Source organism: Salvia hispanica, chromosome 4 (genome assembly GCF_029641045.1).
Source record: "Salvia hispanica isolate PSC_SH4W2 chromosome 4, Shi_PSC_v1, whole genome shotgun sequence".
NCBI classification, from domain to species: Eukaryota; Viridiplantae; Streptophyta; class Magnoliopsida; order Lamiales; family Lamiaceae; genus Salvia; species Salvia hispanica.
Window position 1 is genome coordinate 58,157,653 of NC_142695.1, and position 17,756 is coordinate 58,175,408.

At 31.4% G+C, this 17,756-nt stretch overlaps 2 protein-coding genes across 2 annotated transcripts; both read left to right on the top strand.

Annotated features, from left to right (window-relative positions):
* Positions 1-6,546: 6,546 nt before the first annotated feature.
* LOC148929712 (receptor-like protein EIX1) lies at positions 6,547-9,617 on the top strand. The gene is made up of 2 exons (XM_089055980.1): positions 6,547-9,332; positions 9,443-9,617. The coding sequence occupies exon 1, from the start codon at positions 6,555-6,557 to the stop codon at positions 9,318-9,320; it is 2,766 nt and encodes a 921-aa protein (XP_088912106.1). The 5' UTR covers positions 6,547-6,554; the 3' UTR covers positions 9,321-9,332; positions 9,443-9,617.
* Positions 9,618-13,851: 4,234 nt separating this feature from the next.
* Positions 13,852-16,880, top strand: LOC148929713 (receptor-like protein EIX2). The gene is made up of 2 exons (XM_089056177.1): positions 13,852-16,554; positions 16,664-16,880. The coding sequence occupies exon 1, from the start codon at positions 13,855-13,857 to the stop codon at positions 16,540-16,542; it is 2,688 nt and encodes an 895-aa protein (XP_088912303.1). The 5' UTR covers positions 13,852-13,854; the 3' UTR covers positions 16,543-16,554; positions 16,664-16,880.
* The last annotated feature ends 876 nt before the right edge of the window (positions 16,881-17,756 follow it).

Below are 17,756 nucleotides of genomic sequence, written 5' to 3' on the forward strand. Positions count from 1 at the left end.
CATCAAGTCCGAAAGTAAAGCACATGATTTCATCAGCATGGGTCTGCCTGTGTTTGTACTCTAGCTACAGAGTTAACTTGTATTGCTAAGGCCTTTTTAGCTATTCTTAGTGGACCTTGGATATGCCCAAGTTGAGTTGTACTTGATCCATTCGCGACTCTCTAGTACTTGACTAGTCAGTCAGTTGCTTCTCATGTATGCTTTCTTTCTTATTAATTAAATTTATTTATTGAAAACAAAGTTATTCTCACCCACAGTGACCTGTAATAACTAATTTTATGTGAAATTTATCAAGTTAGTCTCATAAATTTCACTTGGCTCAAATATGGTAGTCTCATGATCTTCATCAATGAAGGATTTCGAGCCACGACATTGTGCCATTCTGACTTGTCAATTCCCTTTGCAGGCTTTGATCACATATTCCTCCATGGTTTCATACCTACGAAACTTGCGGTCCAACAAGACTATCCCAAATTAAGTTCATGAATCATGGGTAAAGAGGTGTTTAGAGATAGAGAGTGTGTCTCAATATATGGCACTTGACAAGTCCCGATAATAAATATGATATGTCACATCACTATAATAAATTATCTTATTATCTAGGACAAGCAAAATTTAAACGCGCAAACTATTTCATACTCCCTCCGTCCTGCTTTAGCAGTCCCATTGACTTTTCTGCACTCATTTTGTAAAAATGATAATAAATAGTTAAAGTGGAGAAATAATAAAGTAAAAAAGAGAATAATGTAGATAAGATTCTTCTCTATATTATTCTCTTTTTTACTTTATTATTTCTCCACTTTAATTATTTATTATCATTTTTATAAAATGAGTACAGAAAAGTCAATGGGACTGCTAAAGCGGGACGGAGGGAGTATTACGTTAGTAATATGCATTAACCCCAAAAAGATATGGTCATCGATGCGATTCCCACATGTTGCTACCTTGAAGAATTTATTTTAATATTAAACAAAGCTATCGAATCATGATTTGGCTAGATACTAAGAGAAATAATAATTAAATTAATATTCTTATAGTATAATTTTTAATTTAATTATATTATTACTAAGTGCTACTTACCTTCAAATATTTGTTTTCTTACTAAATAAAGCTATAAAATATGATTTGGCTTCATATAGAAATATACTGTTATAAATTTTAATAAAAGTAATCATGATAAATTAACAGTCTTGTTTATTAATTTAATATTTTTTTATAGTATTACTTAGTGCTACTTATAGAGTGAGAATTGAGATAATGATTTGAATAGAAATAGTATTTAAATAAAATTTTAAAATTATTCGAGCACCGAAGTGCTAATATTTAGCTGGGCTTATAACGGGCCAAATAGCGAATTTAGCTGGCTTCAAATGGGCCGCATATTGGGTCAAAAAGTTGAAATGGGCTTCAAACATAAAAATTTCTCAATAACCATAACTCGTTAGCTGATCATTCTAGGTTCACTTTCAATTCTACATCTTCAAATAATTTACAATCCCTCCATCCCTAATTAATTAGCACTATTTAATTTGGTACAGGTTTTAAAAAATATGAGTCTTATTTTTATATTTAATTTTATTAATAAAATATGAGTGAAACGTAGGGTTCATCATAAAAATTAACAAAAAAGTAAAGATATCAATTAATTGGGATGAATAGAAAAGAAAATTGGTGTCAATTAATTGGGGATAAGGGAAGTATCTTCAATTTTATTTTCGAATAAGTACAAAGATAATTAAGAGTTTTCTTATCCAATCAAACTTTATACATTATCTTTTAATTCACACACACGCACAATACCACACTCCACACACAATGGTAACTCAATCAACTAAATTAAGAATGTCTAACTAATTGATTGTTAGTATAATTTACTAATCCAAAATTAGAGTCTAGATTTTTAAAGTTCAAAAAAATTAGTGTAACTAAAATTTATACTCAAACATCACTTTTCTATATATGGAGAATTTTACACTAAAATTAATAGTTTAATACTCAAAGTTGACTAAAGTCTTTGGTGAACACTTATTTTCAACTGCTTTCTTATCACTCCAACCAAATAAAAAATGTAGTTCGTTCAACGTAGTAGTAAATTCTTCATATCATTGATGAGAAAATGATGTCCAACTTCATGCATATTCAGTTCAATTAGTCATTAAATTGATGAGCAATATCTTCGTACGTGTAGTTAATATAATCTGGCTTTTTTGAAGTTATTGATTACGAACCCAATTCTTACGATACTCTCCACAATCAAATTAATAGGATAAACATTTAAACATTAATTTTAATAAAAAAATTAGTTTTGTGGACGAAAATAGTATATTAATCTTGAATTAGTCATTAGTCAACATAGACGGGAAATAGCCACATGTTTTAGTTCCAAAAATTATTAAAATATTCCCAGAAATTTCACAACTATTAGAGGATACTTGACCTCTCCAAGTCACCATGCAGATGCAGCTATGTTTATAATAATGGTGCTCCACTACTAATCAAACGTTTATGGGGAAGTAGAAATGAAAAGATTTTAGAGGTGAAAAGGTGTTTTTGGGTTCGCGTAATAATGGAGAGAAGTGAAAAGGTTTTAGAAGAGGTGATTGAAATGAAAATATTTTGCAAAGAAATCTTAATATATTTTGTAATATTAAATTCGATTTTTTAAAGTTACATTTTGGGATATTTACTTTTTTTAGAAATAAAATATTATATACCTATTACTAGATGTGCTTTTTGCAAGTAGTTTTATTAAGTTACATATTAGAGATGTTTTTCTTATATACTTTCTCTGTCTTAAAAATCTGAATTTTTGAAGTGATAAGTTTTAATACAAAGTTGATAAAGTAAGAAAGGGGAAGATAAAAAAATTTTCACACACATTTAATCAAAATTAAATGATATATAGATATTATATTTTTTATTTCACCCACATTTTCAAATAGAACCACTAGAAAAAAATTGCTGAGTTATAATTTTTTTATTGCTTACAGTTACATGTATTATTTTGTTAAAATCTTGATATAATTTTGCTATCTTTTGTCAAATGTATTATTGTATATATTTATTATTAATACATTTATAATTTAGATTCGTGTATAGTATAATGTTTCGTACTATTTGTTATAAATATTTCATAATTTGATATAACTATAATGAGCCGTGCATAGCACGGATGTAATACTAGTTTGTATTAAAATTCGTGCTGAACTTAAAATGCATATATTTTTTGGGGCGGAGGAAGTAAAAACGTAAAGGTGTTTGTAAATTCGGACGAACGGAGAAGAAAATTGGTGCCAACTAATGGAGGATTGTTGAGAGTATCTTCAATTTTATTTTCGTATAAGTGTAACTTAAGATAATTAAGAGTTTTGTAATCCAATCAAATTTTATACACTCTCTTTAATTCACACACACGCACCAGACACATTGGGTGTGTCGAACATCTAAATTAAGAATCTAACTAATTGATTGTTAGTATAATTTACAAATCCAAAATTAGAGTCTAGATTTTTTTAAGTTCAAAAAATTAGTGTAAAATAATACTAAGATTTATACTGACAACACTTTGCTATATATGGAGATTTTACTCAAAAATTAATACTCAAACATCATTTTGCAATATAATAATGAACGAGGGTTATTAAAAAATGATATTTAATTCATGAAAGTTGACTAAAGTCTTTGGTGAACACTTCCAATTGCTTTCTTGAGTCTTCACACTCCAACCAACTAATAAATGCACTAGTTCGTTCAACGTAGTAGTTTATTCTACTTTCATTAATGAGAAAATAATGTCCAACTTCACGCATGTTCTCAATCGGTCATTTATAAATTGATGAGAAATATCTTTGTGTAGTTAATATAATCTGGTTTTTTTGAAGAATTATTGATTTCGAACCCAATTCTTACGATACTCTCCACAGGCAAATTAATAGGATAGACATTTAAAGATTAATTTTGGCCATGGCCCAATAATAAATAAAATTATTTTTGTGGACGAAAATAGTATTAATATTGAACTATTAGCCACATGTATTACTGTATTAGCTCCAAAATTTATTACTCCCTCTGATCCACTAAAGATACTCAATTTTCCTTTTAATTTGTCCCAATCAAGATAACTCTTTACTAAAAATGGAAACACATTTATCTCTATTTTATTTTCTTTGTCTTACGTTACTCTCTCCACTTAACACACCAAATAAACTTGTATAAAATCCTGTGTCACTCAAGGAAGGGGTCATCTTCCTTGGGACGGAGAGAGTAAAACATTCTCGGAAATTTCACAACTATTGGAGGGCACTTGACCTCTCCAAGCCACCATGCAGCTATGTCTGTAATCACAGTCGATTTTAACAAAATAATTTTTATGTATAAATCTAAAAGTAGTAACTTTTTACAAAGTAATCTATATGTACAAGATCAGTAATTCTTTCATATATCACGAGGGAGAGCACAAGTTTTTGTCTTTCTTACTTTTCTTTTTTACCTTTATAATGAATTTTATTTTCTCAATTATATATACAAAACATTTTTTGGTTAATAGCCAAAAGAATTCACTAACTTTTGATCAATTCAGATTTTTATTATGAACTTTAAATATGGTGTAAATATACACCAACATTGACTTGATATACATTATTAATGCTGCGTTGATCATTAGTATATTGTGGCTAAAAATTGACATGTGGTCTCCAGGTAAGATTTTAATTTGCTACTAGACACGCCAAATAAGATTTAATATGCTAGAAATTTATAATCGTGCTAAATTTACTATAAGTTCAAAGTTGGTACTACCTCCGTTTTTTAAAAATAGGAAGGTTTGAAACGGCATGGATTTTAATGCATAATTTGGTAAAGTAAGAGAGAGATTGAGAAAAATTGATAAAGTAAGAGAGAGGGAGAGAAAAATTGATGAAGTAAGAGAGATGGAGAGAAATTTTTTTTAAAATTAATGTAAGTGCATGATGGGGTTCACTTTATTAGGGGTGTAAATTTCTTCTAAAGTGGAAAGTTCTAAAGTTGCTATTTTTAAAGAATGGACTAAAAAGAAAAGCGTTGTTATTTTTAAAAAACGGAGGTAGTATAATTTTTCACCACATTTAAAGAATTAAAGTTCATGATAAAAACTTGAATTGACCAAAAATTGGTGTATTTTAAGCTATTGACCAAACTTTTTCGTATATAAATATCAGTTGTTTTCATAAAAATGATATGTTACCTCATTTACTAATAAAATTCTCTTAGATTATTTGATAACTCATTAGCAATAATTAATCATCAAAATATGCGTAGGCATATTATAAAACTCTGTTAGTTTTTTTTTCTAACTTTTAAATTTATTCATATTTACACTTGTCTAATTTCATCTCTGCGTAATAATGTATTTTCAACATATATCTCCGATCTTCGTAGTGTCATTTAAATACAAAACATGTAGTCAGATGCCATAAAAATGACGAGGATCACTTAATCACTTTACATAATTGAAATTCCTCATGGAGGACTTTTCAACTAGAATTATTATCATGGATATTTTATTTTTCTATTACAATATTATTATATTGCATTAAATGAGTTGATGTGGAAAATAAAGAAATTCCAAACAGGTGGCCGATATCTTTTTCATAAATCACTTTCAAATTAATTATAGACTTGACTTTGAAGTCATCCCAAGACTCTTCGAACTCTTCGAAAATTAAATTATAGACTAAAGTCCAAAATTGATCTCTACGTCTCCTCAATATTTTTATCCTATACTTTAAATGTGCTAGTATTTTTCCTAAATAATACTCCCTTCGTCCGCGAATAGGAGTCTCATTTTGTCATTTTAGTCCATCCGCGAATAGGAGTCCCAGTTCACTTTTACCATAAATGATAATAGGGTCTCACCTTCTCATTCCACTCACATTTCATTTAAAACTAATATATACAAATTGAAACTAAGACTTGGAGAATTATTTTAACAAAGAATATAACAATAAGTAATAATTTTATAATTTTTCGATTCGACCAAAATAATGAATATGGTTCGTTCAATTCTTCATTTCGTTGATGTAAAAATCATATTGTACAATCTTCATGCATGTACAGTTAAATTTCCATATTAAATTGATGGAAGAATATCTTTGTACATAATCACGAATTATGTTTCAATTTATAATGTACATATTTTTAGTGATAATAATTTAGTCAACCTTCGCTTTAGTGATAATAATTTAGTGATAATAATTTATAATGTGTCATTTTTCTTCTCCTATTTGGAACGCACTTACGTTCAAATTTTTTATATGTTGAAAAAAAAATTTCGAAATATAAAAGCACAGACCTCTTTTTACGTTATACTATATCTTATCATAAATTATATCTTAAAAATTTAATTTTTATATGATTTGTGATTATAACTTAGTCAAGTGTCACTTTCTTGTTATGTTTTTCAAGATGACTGTCAAATCGTTGAGGCATGTTGGAATTCAATTAAGAGATTTTGCCTATTTAAACTGTTACTCTTAATATACAATGGAGCATCCTACAAAAACAATTCACTTCAATACATGAGCAAAGAGAGTACGATTTCTGAAAAAAGAATAGCAATCAAATTTGTTCTTGTTGTTCTTTCTTGTGTGTTTGTTTCAGGAGACGCGGAAGTGAGATGCATAGAAAGTGAGAGAGATGCTCTTCTTAGCTTCAAGAATGGCCTCATCGATGAGCGTGGTGTTCTCTCGTCGTGGCAAAGTGACGAATGCTGCGAATGGCGTGGTGTTCAGTGCAGCAACACCACTGGCCATGTCATCGCCCTCAAATGTGATAATTTTGGATTGCGAGGTGAGGTTCGTTCTTCATTGCTTGAGTTGCATCATTTAAGTCATCTAAACCTGGATTGGAATGAGTTTGGATCCATTCCAATTCCAGAATTCATTGGGTCTATGAAACAATTACAACACTTGTCTCTTGAGCATTATGGCTTTTATGGGAAATTTCCTCCTCAATTAGGGAACCTTACCAACCTACGCTCACTTGCACTCGGTTGGAATGGTTTTGAGACTGTCCCTCCTGAGTTAGGGAACCTTACCAATCTACGGTCACTTGACCTTAGTTGGAATAATCTGAGTACCGTTCCTCCTCAATTAGGAAACCTTACCAACCTACGCTCACTTGACCTTAGTTCCGATAGTTTGGTGACCATCCCTCCTCAATTGGGGAACCTTACCAACCTACGCTCACTTGATCTTAGCAGGAATAGTTTGGTGACGGTCCCTCCTCAGTTGGGGGATCTTACCAACCTACGCTCACTTGACCTTAGTGAGAATGATTTTGGAGGCACTTCAATCCCAGAATTGATTGGTTCCATGAAACAGTTGCAACACTTGTCTCTTCATTATTCTAATTTTTCTGGGGTTGTTCCTCCACAGTTTGGAAACCTCACCAATCTACGCTCACTTGATCTTTCTCTCAACTCTTTGACCTCAATGTCTCTTTCTATACTTGGTTCTGTGCTGGAATCACTCCAAATACTAAACTTGTCTGGAAATCAATTCAACGGATCGATCCCAGACCTGAGACCATTTCCTTCATTGACACACTTGGACCTCTCCTGGAACAACTTTACAGGTCCCATTCCTCTGAGTCTTGGCCAACTCTCCGAGCTTCAAAATCTACATCTTTCTGATAATTCTTTGGAAGGTTTAGTGTCTGAATCCCACTTCATAAAGCTTGATAAGTTAACTACACTGGAATTATCCTACAATCCATTATTGAACTTGGATATTGCCCCTGATTGGAGTCCTCCTTTTCAGTTGAATAGAATATATTTAGCTGAGTGCGATGTGGGTCCATATTTTCCAAAATGGATTCGATCTCAGAGGAATTTGTCATCGCTTGATCTCACCGGTGCCAATATAACAGATGAAGTCCCTATATGGTTGTGGAATATGACTTCCTTATTTCATTCCCTATTTCTCTCTGACAATCAAATAAGTGGTACGATTCCGAATCTGTCATCCACCTCCATTATGTATATGGATGTTAGTTACAATCAATTCTCAGGTCCTATACCATTATTTCCTGCAACTACTTATGAGATTCAGTTGAGTGGAAATATGTTTTCCGGTTCAATTTCATCTATTTGTGAAACACACCACGATCAGCTTGATACTCTTCTCCTCTCCAATAATCTGTTGGAAGGACAGGTTCCCAACTGCTGGGAGAAAATGCCTAAATTGTTCTCCCTCAATTTGGCTAACAACAAATTTACAGGTGAAATACCTGGCTCTTTGTTCGAGTTACAAAACCTTCTTGCCCTACAGATGCATGGTAATAATTTATCCGGCGAATTGCCTTATAGTTTGAGACATTGCCAAACATTGAGTGTCTTTGATGTTGGAGGGAACAAGTTAACAGGAGAGATCCCAACTTGGATTGGCCAGTTGCATAACATGATAATTCTAAATCTTCGTGGAAATAAATTGCATGGCAGTATTCCTTCCCAGATATGCAATCTTACAGATATTCAAACTCTGGATTTGTCGATAAATAACTTTTCTTCGATAATACCTGATTGCTTCAATAATTTTACGGTCTTGTCTAGTAAGTATATCCAAAATCCAGGTTTTGATGAATATCTTTTTGATTCAATATACCTTATGAATAAAAATAAGCACAATGGATATTCATCATTTCAATGGAAAGGCAAGGAATCAGAATATTGGAATAACATCGTAGAGCTCAAACTCATTGATTTTTCGAGCAATAGATTGACCGGAAACATTCCCAAATCGTTTTCCACTATGAGGGGATTAATATCCTTGAATCTATCAAGAAATAGTTTGACAGGATATATAATTCCCGATATTGGTAATATGGAGGTGTTAGATGCTCTTGATCTATCTCACAACCAACTCTCTGGCAAGATACCTATAAGTTTGGCAGGAATACACACTCTTGGTTATCTCGATTTGTCAAACAACAGTTTGTCTGGAAAAATTCCAACGGGTACTCAACTTCAGAGCTTCAATGCATCGTATTATGCCGGTAATGATGGACTATGTGGCGACCCTCTACCAAAGTGCCCCGGAGATATCTTAAGGCCATTCACCACTAATTCGAAAGGAAATATAAATGATAAAGACGACGTCTTCTCATTTATGCAAGAGGTTGGCATATCAATGGGCTTTGGTTTTATCTTTGGATTTTGGGGAGTTATTGGTTCATTCATACTGAAGAAGTCATGGAGAATCGCATTCTTCAACTTGTTGGATGTTGTTGGAGATTGGTTCTACGTCAGGATTGTTGTGTTTGTATCCAAATGGAAAAGAAATTGAAATGCAATACAGGTAATATCAACTACATTTCATTTACTCGAATTTGTTATATTCACATTACTTTAAAATATTGCAATCTAGATTTTATTTTTTGAATTTATAACATTCCCAATTGTTTCCAGCGGTGACACTACTTGATTTAGAGATGAAACAAGGTGAACAAACTCGGAGCTGGTGATCTTATTTCTAAGTTATTTTAATTTTAATTTTTTAGTGTTTTTACTTTCCTTTGTAAACTCTATGTTGGTATGTATTTGTTTTTTTCTAGACATGGATGTTTGTGTTTTTGTACGTTCACTCACTTTGTTTTCATAGTAGGGAAATGTTATGCTTATGCACTATTTTTCTCTAAACTATAAATAGCCAAAATACCTTGGTGGGTGTTTAAGAAACTTGAGGTTTCTTAGTAATTTTTCTTTTACTAGTCGAGTACTCTAACTAAAATAAAAAAAATATATAATAGTTCTTCGTTGAACGTACTAGTGAATTCTTCATTTTACTAATGAGAAAATCATGTACAATTTTTAATTCTACCAACATATTGAATTTGTTAATCATGGTCAAACAAAAACTATTTAAAAGTTTTGGTTTTGAAAATAAAAACATGTTACTCCCAATGTGTTATGTATTTTGAATGACAAAATTAATTTGTAATGAATACTATTCCTCCGCTTTTTACAAATAGGAACATTTGAAACGACACGGGTTTTAATGCACAATTTGGTATAGTAAGAGAAAGAAAAAAAAATAGATAAAGTAAGAGAGAGAGAGAAAAAAAAAATTGATATAGTAGGAGAGAAGGAGAGAAAAAAGTAATGGAATTAATGTTGGTGGATTATGAGGCCCACTTTAGGTTATTAATTGTAGTGGTATAAGTGATAATTAAATTGATATATAGAGGTGTAAAGATTTCCTAAAATAGAAAGCTTGAAAGTTGCTATCTTTAAATAACAGTACTAAAATGGAGAGAGTTGCTATTTTTAAAACACGGAGGAAGTAATAATTATAATGTCAAATTACCTAATGGGCCTAAACTGATATTGATGAAACAAAGTCCACCTAAGGAAGGTTGATCAACTTTAGCTGGGCTTAAAATGGGCCGAAAATTAATGTCACTATCTTTTAATCATTTTATATCGTTTTTATTTCGACAATTTTAGTATAACTATAATTCACTAACTAAACTGACACAAATTGGGTGATGAATTATTGGTTGATATTTGAGTAGTGTTTTACTAATCCAACAATTTATTGTATGATTTTTTTTCAAAAACTAGTACTCCCTCCGTCTACAAACAATAGATCTATTGTTGTTCGACACGGGTTTTAATGTAGAATTGGTAAAGTAAAAGAGAGAGGGACAAAAAGTAGGGAAAGTAAGAGAGAGGGGAAGAAAAAGTGAGTAAAATATGAGAGAGGGAAGAAAAAGTAGGAAAATGATGAGAGATAAACTTTCCATTTTTAGAAAGTGATCTATTTTTTGTGGACGTCCCAAAATGACAAAAGTGATCTATTTTTTATGGACGGAGTGAGTACTGCGTAAAATACTAAAATTTGTAATAAGATATGACATGACACAAACAACTAGGAAAAAAAAATCATAAAAATAAAATTTTATGAGTTTGTAATATTGTCAAACATAACTTTGCTAATTTGTAATTTTTCTTTGATTTTCAATTCTTACGCGAAATTATATTATTAATTTATGATCAGTACTATACCAGATATATTCTTATCATTTATTTTTTTTTTTATTTGAGAATTTATTATCATCGTATAATATTTCAATTTATTATGTACAATATTTTAAGTGATGATGATTTAGTCTACCTTCGAATTACTATTTTGTCTTTTTTCCATTGATTTTGAATGCAATTCTTACGTTAAATTTTGTTTATATCTTGGAATAAGTGCTCAATTTACGAAATATTTTAAGTGCTCAATTTTGTTTATAATCATCGTATAATATTTCAATTTATTATCATTGTATTTACTTTTATTCGTATACTTTATGTTGGTGACTTGGTGTGTCTTGCTTCTTTAAATGAAAATGTGTTTTTTTCGTAGTCTAAGACAGACAAATACACAATGCATTAACCTTAATTTCAAAAGTCTGGATAGAATTGAAATTTACTGAATATAGTCACGAATTCATCGACTCCACGTTACTCGTATACAGGGGCGGAGCCAGTCCTTAAGCAGTCGGGGAAAACGCCTCCCTCACCTTTATAAATATATAAATTCTTCATATTGTTGATGATAAAACTCTAGTAATCATGGTCAAACTACTCCTATACTTAAACAAGAAAAATTAGAGTCGACTAGTAAAAGAAAAATTATTAAGAAAGTCTAGTTTCTAAAACACCCAATTCTTTCACACTATTTATATGAGGTCCAGACCCGAGAAGGAAACTAAAATATGAAAAAAAAATGAACGAGCTGTAGACATGAACCCCTATAGAAGTATAGAATTCTATAAGTCCTAAGGAAAAAAAAAGAGAAAATGAAAAAGTAGAGAATTCTAGAATTCTAGAAGAGAAAAAAAGTAGGATGAAAATTTTAGAACAAACATATATACGTAGAAAATGAACCCCTACATTGTTCGTTCAACGTATTAGTAAATTAACACATTTCTTAATAATTTCTCTTTTACTAATCGACTCTAACTAAAATGAAAAATATAGTTCGTGTTGAACTAATTAGTGAATTCTTGATTTTACTAATGAGAAAATCATGTACAATATTTAAATTCCGCCAAAATATTCAATTTTTGTTAATCTAGGTCAAACAAAAAATATTTAAAAATTGGTTTTGAAAAGAAAAACATGTTAACCCAAATGATTTATATATATATGAATTACGAAATTAATGTAATGAATAATAATTAATTAAACGACAAAACTAATGGGCCTAAACTGATATTGCTGAAACAAAGACCACAACGGAGGTTTGTAAAATTAAGCTGGGCCTAATGGGCCCAATAATTAATGTCACTATCTTTTAATCGTTTTATTTCTGTAATTTTTATTTTCTTATCTATAAGTATAACCATTATTCACTATACTAAACTCACACAAATTGGATGACTTATATCTCTGAATTATTGGTTGAAATTACAGGAGTATTAAACTAATATAATTTTGTTTCATCATCCATAGTTAATCCAACAATTTAGAAGTATGTGATTTTTTTTTCAAAAATAGTAGTACAAAATTTATAATAGGAAAAAAAATAATGAACACAAAATTTATTAGTTTTTAATATAATCAAACATAAATTTGCTATTTTGTACATAACTTTTCTTTGAATTTGGACTCAAGTTCTTACGCGAAATTATACTACCTTTTGTTTATGAATCAGTCAAACTCATCTGAATTTTTTGTATTTGTTTTTGAATACCACATATATTTTATCTTTTATTTTTTGTCTTCCATTATATTTTGTATATTTTAAGTGATCATGAATTAGTCAACCTTCGCTTTACTATTTGTTTTTTGTTTCCATTGATTTTGAACGACATTATTACGTTATATTTTATTTATATCTTGGAGGAGAAGCGATTAATGTACAACTAAATAAAATGCATAATTAAAAAATAAATTCAACCATTAGATGAAAAAAATGGAAGGATGAGATTAGATGAATTTTGAAAACATGAACCATCTAAACCTATACCCTTCACTATAATGACATTTCCGTTCAATCCGTGTTTTCAAATTTATGTTATGAACTAAAACGCCTTTATAATGAACTCTAACAAATTTATAGTGACCAAAACGCAATCATAGTGAACTCCGTGTTCTAGTGTATAGTTATGCATTAAAGTAATAGTTGTCCTATATCACTACTCTATCTTGGAAAATTATAACACCAACCCAATTTCCACTCTATGTTATCACGAATTATTTCGTCTTTGATAGTACAATTTTAAGATTGAGAAAAATTTGGTAAGCAGAATAGAGTCAGATATATATAAAATTTCAAAAGATTTATTTTGTACAATTATATTAACAAAGAATATAGTAACAATAAGTAGTTACTTATTTTATAAATTTTCGCTTCGACCAAAATAATGAATATGGTTCGTTCAATTCTTCATTTCATTGATGTCTGTACAGTTAAATTTCCACATAAAATTGATAGAAGAATATCTTTGTACATAATTTTAGTGATAATAAATTAGCCAACCTTCGCTTTACTATACGTCTTTTTCTTTTCTCTGATTTCGAACGCAATTCTTACATTCAGATTTGTTTGTATGTTGAAAAACTATTTCGTAATATATAAGCTCGGACCTCTTTTTACGTTACTATATCTTATCATGAATTATATCTTAAAAAATTATTTTTATATGATTTGTGATTATAACTTAGTCAAGTTTCACTTTCTTGTTTTGTTTTTCAAGTTGACTGTCAAATCATCGAGGTATGTTGGATTTCAATTAAGAGATTTTGCCTATTTAACCTGTTACTCTTAATATACAATGGAGCATCCTACAAAAAACAATTCACTTCAATACATGAGCAAAGAGAGTATGATTTCTGAAAAAAGAATAGCAATCAAATTTTTTCTTGTTGTTCTTTCTTGTGTGTTTGTTTCAGGAGATGCAGAAGTGAGATGCATCGAGAGTGAGAGAGAAGCTCTTCTTAGCTTCAAGAATGGCACCATCGATGAGCTTGATATTCTCTCGTCATGGCGAAGCGACGAATGCTGTGAATGGCGCGGTGTTGAGTGCAGCAACACCACTGGCCATGTCATCACCCTCAAATGTGATCATTTTGGATTGCGAGGTGAGGTTCGTTCTTCATTGCTTGAGTTGCATCATTTAAGTCATCTCAACCTGAGTTGGAATGAGTTTGGATACGTTCCAATTCCAGAATTCATTGGGTCTATGAAACAATTACAACACTTGTCTCTTGAAAATTCTGGCTTTTATGGGAAATTTCCTCCTCAGTTAGGGAACCTTACCAACCTACGCTCACTTGCACTCGGTTCGAATGGTTTTGAGACTGTCCCTCCTGAGTTAGGGAACCTTACCAATCTACGGTCACTTGACCTTAGTGGGAATTATCTGAGGATCGTTCCTCCCCAATTGTGGAACCTTACCAACCTACGCTCACTTTATCTTAATTTCAATAGTTTGGTGATCATCCCTCCTCAATTGGAAAACCTTACCAACCTACACTTACTTGACCTCAGTGGAAATGATTTTGGAGGCACTTCAATCCCAGAATTCATTGGTTCCATGAAACAATTGCAACACTTGTCTCTTCAGGATTCTAATTTTTCTGGGGTTGTTCCTCCACAGTTTGGAAACCTTACCAATCTACGCTCACTTGATCTCTCGTTTAACTCTTTGACTTCAATGACTCTTTCTATACTTGGTTTTGTGTTGGAATCACTCCAAATACTAAACCTGTCTGGAAATCAATTCAACGGATCGTTCCCAGACCTGAGACCATTTCCTTCGTTGACAGACTTGGACCTCTCCAGAAACAACTTTACAGGTCCCATTCCATTGAGTCTTGGCCAACTCTCTGAGCTTCAATATCTATATCTTTATCATAATTCTTTGGAAGGTTTAGTGTCTGAATCCCACTTCATAAAGCTTGATAAGTTGACTACACTGGATTTATCCTTCAATCCATTATTGAACTTGGATATTGCCCCTGATTGGAGTCCTCCTTTTCAGTTGAGTAGAATATATTTAGCTCAGTGCGATGTGGGTCCAGATTTTCCAAAATGGATACGATCTCAGAGGAATTTGTCATTCCTTGATCTCAGGGGTGCCAATATAAGAGATGAAGTCCCCATATGGTTGTGGAATACGTCTTCCTTATTATATTCCCTATATCTCTCCGACAATCAAATAAGTGGTATGATTCCGAATCTCTCATCCACCTCCATCTACTACATGGATCTTAGTTACAATCAATTCTCAGGTCCTATACCATTATTTCCTGCAACTACTTATGAGATTCAGTTGAGTGGAAATATGTTTTCCGGTTCAATTTCATCTATTTGTGAAACACACCACGATCAGCTTGACACTCTTCGCCTCTCCAATAATCTGTTGGAAGGACAGGTACCCAACTGCTGGAAGAAAATGCTGAAATTGTTCTCCCTCAACTTGGCTAACAACAAATTTTCAGGTGAAATACCTGCCTCTTTGGACGGGTTACGAAACCTTCGTGCCCTGCAGATGCATGGTAATAATTTATCTGGTGAGTTGCCAAATAGTTTGAGACATTGCCAAAGATTGAGTTTCTTTGATGTTGGAGGGAACAAGTTAACAGGAGAGATCCCAACTTGGATTGGCCAATTGCATAACATGATGATTCTAAATCTTCGTGGAAATAAATTGCATGGCAGTATTCCTTCCCAGATATGCAATCTTACTGATATTCACGTTTTGGATTTGTCGATAAATAACTTTTCTTCGATAATACCTGATTGCTTCAACAATTTTACTGTCTTGTCTAGTGAATATGAGTATATCCGAAAACCATTTTTTGATGAAACTCGTTTTGGTCCAATAATCCTTGTGAATGACAATAAGCACAATGGATATTCATCATTTCAATGGAAAGGCAAGGAATCGGAATATTGGAATAACATCAAACAACTCAAACTCATTGATTTCTCGAGCAATAGATTGACCGGAAAGATTCCCAAATCATTTTCCACTATGAGGGGATTAATATCCTTGAATCTATCAAGAAATAGTTTGACCGGATATATAATTTCAGATATTGGTAATATGGAGGTGCTAGATGCTCTTGATCTATCTCACAACCAACTCTCTGGCAAGATACCTATAAGTTTGGCAGGAATACACACTCTTGGTTTTCTCGATTTGTCGAACAACGATTTGTCTGGAAAAATTCCAACAGGTACTCAACTTCAGAGCTTCAATGCATCGGCTTATGCTGACAATGATGGACTATGTGGCGACCCGCTACCAAAGTGCCCTGGAGATATCTTGAGGCCATCCACCACTAATTCGAAGGGAAACATGAATGAGAAAGACAACGTCTTCTCATTTATGCAAGAAGTTGGCATATCAATGGGCTTTGGTTTTATCTTTGGATTTTGGGGAGTCATTGGTTCATTCATATTGAAGAAATCATGGAGAATAGCATTCTTCAACTTGTTTGATGCTGCTGGAGATTGGTTCTACGTCAGGATTGCTGTGTTTGTATCCAAATGGAGAAGAAATTGAAATGCAATACAGGTAATATCAACTACATTTCATTTACTCGAATTTGTTACATTCACATTACTTTAAAATATTGCAACCAAGATTTTATTTTTTAGATTTATAACATTTCCAATTTTTTCAGCTGTGACACTACTCGCTTTAGAGATGAAACAAGGTGAACAAACTTGGAGTTGGTGAGCTTATTTAATTTTAATGTTTGTGTTTTTACTTTCCTTTGTAATGTTGGTATGTATTTGTTTTATTATATAGTTTATGCATAGTTCATGACCCCGTATTAAATGCATATGTTGATTTATATAATTTTATTTAGATTATTGTAATTATGAGTGAATTTTTTATGTGTAAGCATAATTTAATAAAGATTACTCCATTATCAATATATAATGTATTTCACAATTACTATCTTATTGTAGCATAAAACGGACAATACTATTTCCTCAAAAATCATCAGCAACCTAAAATACAGTTGAATTCGTCATTAAATTGATGAAAATATCTTTGTATATTATCATCACGTACGGATAATCTTTCAATTTATTATGCATAATTATTATAGTGATATTAATTTAGTCAATAAGTTTGATTTTTTTTTCATTGATTTTGAACGCAATTTTAACGTTTGATTTTGTTTATATGTTGGAAAATCATGTACAAGAAATATCTATATATATAGTCATCACGAATTATCTTCCAATTTATTAAGTAGACTATTAGTGGTTGTAGTTGAGTCATCCTTCACTTTTCTATGTTTTTTTTCACTTATTTTGAATATTCTTTAGTTAATTTTTTTCCTTCACTTTTCTATGTATTTTTTTCACTTAATTTTTGTTTATATGTAGGAAATTCTTTCATCGTTTAAATCTCCGGTCCTGTTTCAACGTTATGTCATCATGAATTATCTTTAAAGAATTTATATATGGTAGTACTAGGTTTGAAATATATACTTAAAATTTATCATATACTACTTGCGGATACCCGATCCGAAATTTTTGGGTACCCGACCTCGAAATTTCCAAAATCTCATACCCAATACCCAGCTCAAATTTTATTTAGGGTACCCGGATACCCGACTCGGGTTTCCAGTCCCGATTGTGATTGTGATTTTGTTAAAATAAATTATTCGTTTTTATAAAGTCAATGGATTAGAAAAATTAAATTGCACATAACAATATGGATATGATATATTATTCATTTCTGATAAGCATCCTATATTC